Below are 11976 nucleotides of genomic sequence, written 5' to 3'. Positions count from 1 at the left end.
AAGTCCGTAAGAAGTTGTTGATCTGTAACTGAGTGTTGTTGTTTCATTCTCTCGACTCTGAACAAAAAGCTTTCTACTGTCATTTCTTTATTCGAACCGTCGAACTTCAAATGCCACCGTTCTAGATCCACACTTCTTCTCATCTCTCTTTCTATTGGAAATGTTGAGTGCTGCTCCCGCTGGATTTCCTGGTTACCTAAGTAGTTTTGCGGGGTCCGATTAGGTCTTTGCTCCACTTCTCGTAGACGGTTGTTTAGAGTCATGACTTCCATTTTCATCTCTTGCATGCAGTTCGATAAAAACTCTTGTTGCTGCCTCATCATTACAGCTACTGAATTCATTATTTCTTCATTATCAGACTTGCGTCCTGTATCTATACCTGTTGAGGTTTCTCGATATTGATCTTCCACTTTTCCTTTCAGATTAGCTGGCTGATTCATTTCACTACTTTCCAATAACAACAAGTGGTCTATTTTGCTGTCAAAACTCAGTGATCTTTGGATACTATTGTTTCCAAAATCTTTTTCAGCTTGGGTTATTTTCCCTATTTTTGGCCTTCTATTTGTACCTGAACTAACTAACTGAGCCTGCTCACTACTACGCGCTTGTGCAGTTTTGTCAGATACCGCTTCTAACTCAGTTACTTGTGCTGATTTCGTAGCTTTTCGTATTTTGGACCTAGTTCCGGTACTACTTGCTAACATGTCTATTAACTCTTCTGTTGGTCTGGGCTCCATAGGAACTATTTACCACTCTTACTTAAATTTCTTGTTATCGATATAGCTCACTTGTCTATTACTTGTAGAATGATACAAAAAAACAAATCCTGTATGTTCACCTAAGGTGATCGCGTATTTAACCTTCTTAAATAATTAAAAAAAATTCAACAAAAAAATAAAAAAAAATTTTTTCTTTTTTTTTTTTTATATATAATTATAATATTATTAATTTAATAATTGTTATAATTTATTTAATAATAAAAAAAATTCAATAAAAATAAAAAAATAAGGCAGATAAATATAATTTTAAATTTGGCGTTTATTGGTGGATTTTCAGTGCCTTGTTTTAGGGAAAAATAGAATTCATTGTTATATAGGTGCAAAGTTGTCGTCACGTTCGTCCAACTGTCCATCTCTTACTCTCAACATCTCAAACATTCAATTAGTATCACGCCTCAATTTAATACCGATTCCTCATAGAAAATGTATGCGTGATACCAATTAACAGTAAGCCTCACAAACCTACCGAAAAATTCTATTGTTTGGTAGCATTAACTGTTTCATTCATACTTGTTCAGACCCATGCGTCATTCACTCATACCCACTTTCCAATATTTACCCACACAATACCTCAAACAGAACTCTACTTGAATCTCTGTTGTAGCAACCATTCACTCAATTTCCCTGCCTCACACTATACTTATTCAGCTTTAGTTTGTAGCAGAAAAAACTCTAGTTACTGAATAACACCACAATACTTCATACCTATTACCTCAAATCAAAAACTCTTCTCATACTCTATTATAGCTATAGGTTAAATAAAAAAATAACAAAAACAACAATTTTGATGAAAAGCTCCTGCCTCAAACTTAATCCCACCGGAATTTTAAAGTCGTAGCAGAAATCTACGTCAATTACGCTTACTACCGCAAACACAACTGTTTTACTTTCAGTTTTTGCCGTAATTATTAGTGTATAAAAAAACTCGCCTACTACCTTAAACTAAACTCCTCAGGAGTTTTAAGTCATAGCCGTAGGTTACTAAATTCCAAAACAAAAACAAAAAAAAATCTTTATGTCTGCTACCTCACATAAACTTATACTAAATTTTATCGTGGCTGCAAGCAAAAAAACAAAAAAAAACACAAACAAATTACTAACGACTCTCTAACTCTGTCATCTTGTCTGTCTGCCAAGCTATGTGTTGTTTACACCTCTTGAGGTAGGTCATGGCTTCCCTCTCCATCGGAAATTACAAGTCCTAAGTCATTCACCTTAATACAAACATCTTTCTCATCTTGCATAAAGATTCCAATAAAAATGATATTATTTGTTTTTGCGTATCACTACTACTAATTGTTCGCATAAATCTTAAAAATAATAAAATACTTTTGTTGATAAAAAAAAATTCGTACAAAAAAAATTATTTGCGCTCTGCCAAAAGTCAAACAAAAAAATAAAAAAAATCTTAAAGGTTTGTGCACGTTTCTTTGTTTGTGAAAATAGAATCTATTTTAAGAATTTAAAAAAACTATGATTAAGGTGAAATTTAACGAAATTTTTGGTTGTCAAGTTTTCTTTGTCTCTACTGTCTACATTGCCACTTGTTGAGGCAACCATCTTTGGTCCGCTGTTCATCGGTCTATTCTGTCAAATATATATATATATAAAAACAATATCTTTTTAAAAACAATTTTAAAACTTTTCAAAACCTCCTCTCTTTTATATATATATGTATATGTCTATTAAATTATTATGGATTGTATAGATATATCTATAATATTATTATTTTGTTATTTATTACGTCTTTTAATTCGGTCCTGTCTTCGTATTAGTGTCTCGTTGGGCGCCATTTGTTGTGTCCGGTCTTCGGTGGGCGAAGTAACACTGCAGTGAACGTGGAGCGGTGACATGGTGGCCAGCCCGGTATGCTCGCCGGTTTTGGGGGTGATTCTTCTCACGTTCAGCAACAATCGCGGATATCAACAAAAATTCATGTCACCGGTTTGCTGTGGAAGAAAACCATTTTTGTGCGGAACCTACATCTAACACAATCACAATATAGCCATTGCCTAATTGATTTCGCTATATTGTAGCAGCTTGAAATGTCCTCGTCTGTTTTGTCTGTATCATCTTTCACACTACATTCACTCGGTCCCTCTGCAACTTATATACATTCTATTTTTCCCTAGCACTTCCACCACCGCCAAATAACTAAACCTTAATCCTGCATACTATTTGAGTTTTCCATCAAAAAAAAAATTTCTTCTCTTTTTCCTTTTTTTTTTTTTTTTCTTTTTATTTATTAGATTCAACAAAAGTCATGACAATAATAATCTTAGTAATCTTAAACCTAACTAATTAAATCATAATAAAAAAACAAAAAAAATATATAAGAGAACAAAAGAAAATATACACAACCAAATCTTTTAACTGAATTTTTTTAACAAAGTAACAATTTCTCTTTACACAAGATCGTGTGTCTTACCTTCCAGCTGCTAGAATGACGTCACCCACGCTGCTGTTGACCTAGTTGAAACTTATGAATAATAAAAAAAATATAGATGTATGTATTTAAAGGTGTTTGGGACAATCAATTATATGTCTTATATATTATATGTATATATAATATATACAATTATTATATGTATATTATTACTATTTCTCTTATTGTTTTTTTTCTTTTTTTCTATATCATATATAATTCTTAAGATAATCTTTAACATTTAATACAATTCAACTTTTGTTTTTTTTTTTTTTCTTTTTTTCAACTAAATTCAAAAGTATACATTCTTCACAATTTTATAAAAGTTAATGTAATTAATTAATATGTAGTTAAGTTAATATATTAAGATAATATAATTAAAAAAAATAAATAATAATAAAAAAAAATATATGAATACAGGCATGTACGTTTCTGTACAAGGTAAATCATTTAGTACAGGAATACCTGTACACCGCTGTGCCTTAACGGTGTGTATGGATCCTGTTGAATCCTTCCAATAAGAGTGTATTCGGCTTCCAATTTAATATTCTTACGGTCATGTCTTTATTTAAACATATTTCAAAAAAAACTATTCATTTACTGGCACCGAACTCGTGCGTTTGATCCACTTTTTAAGAATATGTTTATAAACGATGCAAACTTAATGAAATTTCACTTCTTATCTTTTGGGTTTTTAAAACAGCTTGGCTTTTATTAGCACATTTTCAAATTTAATGGAATTTTTAATTATTATCTTTAGGGCTTTAAAACAACTTGGCCTTTATTAGCACTTTTATTCACTGTTTTACTTTTAATCTTAAGTTTTGACATAAGCTTGGCTTTTATTAGCACATTTTCAAGTTTAAGGGAATTTTTAATTATCTCTTTAGGGCTCTAAAACAACTTGGCCTTTATTAGCACTTTTATTCCCTGTTTTACTTTTAATCTTAAGTTTAGAAATAATCTTGGCTTTTATTAGCACATTTTCAAGTTTAAGGGAATTTTTAATTATCTCTTTAGGGCTCTAAAACAACTTGGCCTTTATTAGCACTTTTATTCACTGTTTTACTTTTAATCTTAAGTTTAGAAATAATCTTGGCTTTTATTAGCACATTTTCAAATTTCGGTCGTTCATCGACCAACAGCAAAGGAAAAGCAAAAAAAAAAGAGACCATCACCGTGTCTGCTATGGCTTTTATATTCAATTCGCCTAACTGATAAATTCCTATCATGTTAGTGATCCTGTTAGCACAGCTTGCTTTCGTTAATTTGCGTTAGCTGGCCTTGTTTGACTTGAGGGTAATAACCTCTCATAAAGCTTTTTTTTTTCTTTCCCCTTTTCAATCAAGCTACAATTTGTCTTAGATATTTCAGGTGGTTATTCGCACTTGGCAATACTGTCCCCTCTCATTAAGTCAAACTTTACTGAAGCTTTTGTGAAGTTCGCCTTACTATATTGCACTAAACAAACGAGACTTGAACGTAAAAGCTTTACTTTTCGCCTTCTCTGTTTACCATTTTTTTGTTTACTTCTATTTTTACGGACAGCGTGCGCGCAATGCACGTTGTAGATTTAATAAATTGAAATTCTTTCAATAGTGAGTGCAAATATAACACATTTAAATTCTAATAAAAAATTACTTGTGGACCATATAATAAAAAGGTGAACAGCATACTTAATAGTTATGCGCAAGAGGAATACTGTTGGTGGTCACATTAAAAACACCTTGACAATGTTGGCGATATAATAGAAAAAATAACTGAAGTACCCATGGAGGCCACATAAATTTCAAGGTATGTTAATGTCATTAATATTCACGTTGTTTTATTAATTCTTCGTTTACCCCTACCCAGGCCTACATGACAGGACATAGCTTTAACTTTGATAAAGTAATAATTCTGGAAATTGAAAATAATTATCATAAAAGATTAATGAGTGAAGTTATTCACATCATATTAAATAATGAACAGGTGGTAAACTACAAGAGAGACACGGATAATTTTAGCACACTTTACTCTAATTTATTGGATAAATACAAGCTAATCAAAAATAAGAGATAAATGAAAATAAAAGTCAGCTGTTAAGTTTCTTCTTATTGAGTAATAAGAGATATAAAAAAGAGAACGTTTATTATTATCAATATTTTTGGCGGAATATTAATATTAAAAAAATTTTTTAGTTTTGTTATGCTCGTTATTTATGTCCAAAAATTGTTTATTAATTTTTAATGTGTGAATTTTAATTGTTTTAATTTTTTATTTTTATTTGTTAATACAATTTTAATTATTAATGACTATTGTGGAACAGGAAAATTATTGCATTTTCTAAAAAAATAAGGTATATATATTTGGATGTTAGTATTTTATCTTGAAATTAATGTTTGTTATTATATAGCACTGATGAAGTTCTTAATAAAGAACGAAATATTTGCCAACATTTTTAAATAAATGCGTTTAATTGTTCGGGTCTGTAAGCTGATAAGAATCAAAATACAAAACAAAAAAATTTAAACAGACGATAAACAACATCATATCAATATTACTTTTTATATGCACTATTTATAAATTATCTCGCTCGCGATCAGCTTACTTTTAAATTTACACATGTATTAATTTTGTTAGAATTTCACAACTTGCAATAATTTAACTTAACAAAGAAGAGAGAGTAGTGTAGACACAACAACGAAATAAAGCAAAAGTAAAGCAATACAAAAAAAGTACAGATATACTTAAAAACAAAACATGCAAGTATGCTTTGAATACCGCTTGCGTGTACGCAATGCGCATCAACTCCTTTAGTCACGCTTCCTCAGTAAAGGCCTTTTTGAAGTACTTTAACGAAAGGCCTGCGAATTTCATTTAACCTTCTGATGAAATGCTTTTAAAAGGCATTTTTTTGACAAGGCCTTGAAAATTCTGCTACTGGGGAGCCATATATTTTAAGAAAAAAAAAGCACACAAAGCAACACATTCAAATATATTGTCTCAACTACCATACAAAGATATTAAGTAAGTCTGCGATAACAAAGAAGAATAGAAAAAATGTACCAAGAAAACTACTTATGCATGCACTAGATATTATATGTGCATTTGCTCTGATCTTAGAGTTTTTTCTATATGGTTTTGTCCAAGCAAAATACAACATGTTCGCTATTGGCTTGATTGTTGACTTCAATAACAAAATAGCATTGATCATACATGAAATATTCGATTGTTTATAGGTTTGCACAGATATGTTTATACCATTGCGTGGTACCTTTTTAGAATTCATGATTTAACAGAGGCATGTCTTTATATTTCTATGTTTTTGGCAATTCTGACAAACATTGTTAAAAGTCTTGCGTAAGATCTTTGTAAGATCGAACATAAGATCGTTTGTAAAATTTTAACTATTCTCGCACAAAAGTCTTTCAAAAAAAAGTTTTATCATTTGTAATTTGTGGTAGAAAGCTGTTTTGTTTTATTTCTTTTGTTAGTAAACAATTGGATTGTAATACAAATATAATATAAATCTAATAGAAATAGAGAGCCGCATATTTCACTTTTATTATTATTTATACATAAATAATTATTTACGGAATTTAACTTATGTCTTAATAGAAATAATAGCAACTATTGCTGCATTAACAACGGCAGTGGCAAAAACAAATTAATTGGTTTTAGGATTATAGTTTAAATATATATGTATATGATAAATAAATAAATTGATGAATAAATCAATGTTTAATAAATAGTACTGAATTTTAAATATATAAAAAAATATATATAGTATATTATACATATATAAATATATAAAAAATTTATTTCAAAATTTTTTTAATGACAGTATTGCATATCAATTCATTTACGTTTGCGTCGTATTAAAATTAAATTAGAAATAATTGTTCAGTTTTTACAAATTTTAAGTTATTAATTCAAAATTTTTGTAAAACTAATTTTTATTTATTTAATTGTATATAAAAAAGTTTGTGCACAAGAAATACAAACAAAATCTTAGCTACAATGGAAAGACCTGATCAACAGCAAGTTTTTCATTTGGTCTTGTGCAAGACTGAAAGCTGTTTACAGTCTTTCACAAGACAACAGCCAGAATACAAAAAATATTTCAAACTATCTTTTGCAAGATTTTTGAGTGTGGTGAGCTGAAAGATCGTTGCCATAATTGCCCCATAAATAATTCCTTTTTTCCTTATGTAAATTATTACCAGAGATCATTAAAAAATTCGTGAAAACATCAACTCTAAAAAACAAGCAGCAGCGGTCGGAGCAGTCCACGGCAATCAACGGCAGTTACACCTTCCGCTAGAAAGACAATAGTTTATACGATAAAATAGTGTATTTGTACAATAAAATAATTTGTACACTGAAGATTGTTTAGGAAGTAGACCGAAATATGCATGTATTATAAATTTCTTTTATTAAATAGTTTAAGAAAATTTTTAGCGCGAATTAATTGTCTCATTATTATTTTCAAGTGTCAAATAACCGATCTTAAGCCCGATAAAAATTTGAAAATCAAATTTTAGTTTAATACAAGACCAGTATAGTAAGAGATAAAATATTGTCAAAATCAATATTAAAATATTTTAAGTATAAAATAGATATACAAAAAAAAAATATTATTTATTGTAAAAATTCAATGAATAAATATAAATTTATTGAAGGTTGATAAGTACGGATCAATAATAACAGAAACTAGTTTTTATAAAATAAACATATTGGATTGTTATATTAAAGAAAATATTTTTTTATTAATTAAATTGTATTTATAATTAAAATGAATTCAGAGTATAAAGTTAAAATATTATACTGTGCGCATTACGTCACTGGCCACATTTTTGTAAAATAAAAATAATAGATTGGTTTGAATATGCAAAATACATTTTTATTAATTAAATTGCATTCATTATTCGTTAATAAATTTGTGTTAAATAATTTAGTGCTACATTATATGCCAGTTTGATCTTTTAATCTTTTTACATTTTGTTATTAGTGTCATATCTATGTATTATATTTTTTATTTAATAGCACACATAGTAAACAAAAAAGCATGCTTTAATACTGAGATTGATTTTGATATATTTATAATAAGAATGCTTACAGTAAAATCAGTCTTTGTTCAACTTCTCATCGCAAAACAAGGTATAACGTAGTGTAGCAAAAAGCTTAATTTTATTTACTGTCAATAATAATTGCAATTTTATATTTATAAGAGATTATGATAATCTCAATTTTTCTCATGCGAGAATGTATCAAAGAACAAGTATCTCTTTACTGTTGGTAGCGCTTTTGGTTATCTTCCATTACACTACAGCAAGTAAGTACATAAAATTCCTTATCGTTTTTTAATGTATATTTAAAAAATTAAAAACGAAATATTATAACAGCAGCATTAAATTGATCTGTACTTTAATAAAATCCTTTTTTGCCATTTTGAGGAAAATCTTTGTTATAAATTTGAGCAACCTATGGTAGAAAAACAATAAAGTAAGTTATTCGTTAATATTTAGAATAATAATCACTTAAAAAATATAAACACAGTTTGAATTTAGATATGGGTATAATTTTTGGGTATGGCTGTTTACTCATTATAATTCAATAAGGTTGAAATGTTTGACCTCTAGACTAAAATTAAATTATAATTAATCGGATTGGAAACGAAGTTTTCGAAATTGAAAAAAATGGGACTTTTTGTGACTTCGAAACCTTCGAATTTTCGGCTTCGCGATTATTATCCGTAATGAAACTATTAGAAGACTTCATGAGGGAATATTAAAGGTAGAATAATAATATAAAAATGTATCTAAAAATTTAACAATATTATTATTTATATATTTATAAATATATTTTTTTTATTATTGTTATATTATTAATAGAAATTTTGTAAAATATAACGTTTAAAAAAAAAAAATTTCCAAGCCAACACACATTTAATGCATATTTCTAAAAACCACAAATCAATATCCATGAAAAACGGCTTCCTGTAACAGCTGAGATGGTTAAAAAAGATCTTTGCGTATTTACAATATTTGTGGTATTATAAAAGGTATTTTCAACTACTACAAATATTATGTTTCCTTATCGCAATTGTCTTGCCCACGAATCCGTGGAAGCAAACATTTTAATATCTAATAAAAAAATATTTCTATTCAATATATAATTAGAGTTTTCTTTGTTAATTAATTTTACATGTTTTGACCTGTAATAACGTTTTTTTTAAAAGCGATTTATTTTACAAAATTTTTATTATAATAATAATTCTTTTAAAAAATTTTTATTAATAATAATATACACAATAATAATAAGAATAATATATGTATAAATGCATGAATATTAAATATTTATACATTTACTTTATTGGTTTTATTGAAAAAAAAATGTGATTAAATTTGTGTTGACTCCAATTTATTAAATAAATTAATTATAAACTTTTGATTTTATATTCAATTTAATTACCACTGATATACGTTGTACTTATATTATTTCCACTATTTACATTTTCTTTCTTACGTACACTTCCAACGAACTCAACTGCACCACAGTTCTTTTTTCTCTGCCGAACCATCACGCCACTTTTACCATTCTTGCAAAACCAGACCAACCTTTTCTCTCAAAAACAAACAAAACATCACAGTTATCTGATCTTGCAGGTGCGGTTTACAATATTAATCTCACAGTGGCGTGAGTAAAATTAAATAACTTAAGTTATTAAACTTAATAATAAAATAATATAAATATAATAAAAATATAATAATAATAATAATAATAGTATTATTGAATTCAATAATAAATATACACAACAATTGTCAAATTTTCACCTATATTGTTAAATTATATTTTAAATTTTCCTTAACATTATTTCTATTACAAAATTAATAATATTAATATAAATTATTTAAACTCAAATTTTTTATTAAGTTCTTTAAATGTAATAACAAATAGGATAAAACAAATATTGCACACATAATTTTCTGCAATAAATACACAAAATAAAAGAATTTGCTATTGTCAGACAAACTCTTTTATCCATACCAAAATTTGTACCTAATTGTGTGATTCACGTTCATTTGTATGGTGTTCTTTCTTTAATACTCGCTTACGAAATCTTCGAATAGTCACACTAGCTATAACATTTTACTATCAAATATTAGGGGTATTCAGGCAACTGATTCGTTGCTTAGTAGTTGATTACAACAAAAATTTACACACAAAAATGAAACTAAGCAGGGAATCAACTATTTCGGTGATTCTCAGATTTGTACAAATTTGATTAATAGTGCTGCCAGTCCCAAGTGTCGTAATAATAACTTAAAATGAACTTTTGTATAGAAATTTGTTAGCTGTCTCTCTCAGCTGTTTGAATTGTGTGTAAACAATTTTGCAAACACAAGTATGTTTCACTTTTGCTGTTGAAGCGAGTGCTGCCATGGCATTTACACACAACAAACTAATCAAATTACGCATTTTGGGCCGTTCAAGCAACTGATTAACATCAAAATGCTAAATTTTTTAATATGAAGTTTTTGAATCAACTAAACAACGAATCAGTTGCCTGAATACCTCTATTATTTTGAGTCTTAAAAAAAATTTTCTTATAGTATGGTATAAATAGAGTATGTATATTTTCATTTTCTTTTTTATATTGCAATAGATTCATTCGGAGAATGTAAAACACCTCATGATGATTATGGCACATGTATAAAGTTGACGGACTGTAAAATTTTAATTGATCTTATTGTTGATCCCTCAACATCGGAAGCAGATAGAGACTATATAAGAAGTAGTCAATGTGGTAAAATTGGAAATATTATTTTAGTACGTATATACTTGAAAAATCATATATATATACATATATATTTAATTTCTTTCCTTCTTCTGTCAAATTTTGGCTTTTTTTGGAATAGATTTGCTGTCCAAATTCGTTAACTACAAACTTATTACCAAGCTATCCCAACTGCGGTAAACAGCTCACAGAACGAATAGTTGGTGGTAATATTACAAAACTTGATGAATTTCCATGGATGGCTTTAATTACGTACACAAAACGTAAGATTATTTGTCAAAATTTTCTAACAGTTCACTAAATTAATTATAGCATGTACTAGCTAAACTTTTATGTCAAGGGGAGAAATTATGCAGAAATTCGTCGTAGTTGTTTTGGCAGTTCATTATTATCAGAATTAACAGCAGTTTAGTGATAAACACATCCATAACTATATAAATATATTCATACAAAAATACTGGTGTTCTTTTTGAGAGCTTTAATTAATACACCGCGTGTTCCAAAACGAAAACTAATTTTTCTATAATTTCGTTTTTTAATTATTTTTGAAAGTTAACTTTCTACGTTTTAATATCTTATTTTCCAATTAATATAAAAACAAAAGTATACCAAATTATAAATTTTAGTTTTGTAAAGGGAGGCTATTACTTTGATTCTCCGAAACATACAACTGATACATTAAAATTTAAGAACCATATTTGAATATGAATATTTTGTATGGATTGTAATAAAAGAAAATTTCCACATTATCTTACCATCTATTAAGGACGTGTGCGAGTTGTTCTAATTTCATGCTAAACTAAATAGGATTTTCCTTGTGATTTTTTGCACTGCATACATTTAGCAACAAAGTTCAAAAAAGGGTGCGAGTTGCATTTTGACAGCCAATATGTTTTTCAATATATTTTCAAAATTATACACACGTCAAAAATTACCAAAACAATATTGTCAAGTCAATAGGCCTATTTACACAATCATGAACATGAACA

The 11976-nt window shown here is 28.1% G+C and overlaps 2 protein-coding genes across 3 annotated transcripts in view; one reads left to right on the top strand and one right to left on the bottom strand.

Moving 5' to 3' along the window:
• The window catches only part of LOC119667437, a gene marked incomplete at its 3' end in the record, with an annotated part of 1980 nt that extends 1243 nt beyond the window's left edge, over positions 1-737 (bottom strand). Inside the window, 1 exon segment of the mRNA XM_038076726.1 lies at positions 106-737. Within this exon segment, the coding sequence (XP_037932654.1) occupies positions 106-737 (632 nt within the window).
• A 7501-nt stretch (positions 738-8238) lies between these two features.
• Positions 8239-11462, top strand: LOC119672293 (serine protease easter-like). 2 transcript variants are annotated; one of them, XM_038083310.1, is made up of 4 exons: positions 8239-8346; positions 8418-8521; positions 10856-11019; positions 11109-11462. In XM_038083310.1, exons 2-4 carry the CDS (start codon positions 8452-8454, stop codon positions 11286-11288), a joined length of 414 nt encoding a protein of 137 aa, XP_037939238.1. In that variant the 5' UTR covers positions 8239-8346; positions 8418-8451; the 3' UTR covers positions 11289-11462. The 2 variants fall into 2 exon arrangements, with proteins under 2 accessions (XP_037939238.1, XP_037939237.1); XM_038083309.1 differs by having other exon boundaries at positions 8312-8521.
• The last annotated feature ends 514 nt before the right edge of the window (positions 11463-11976 follow it).

This window comes from Teleopsis dalmanni, chromosome 1 (assembly GCF_002237135.1).
Source record: "Teleopsis dalmanni isolate 2A chromosome 1, ASM223713v2, whole genome shotgun sequence".
Classification (NCBI taxonomy): Eukaryota; Metazoa; Arthropoda; class Insecta; order Diptera; family Diopsidae; genus Teleopsis; species Teleopsis dalmanni.
This window is presented reverse-complemented; position numbering and strand designations above follow the sequence as displayed.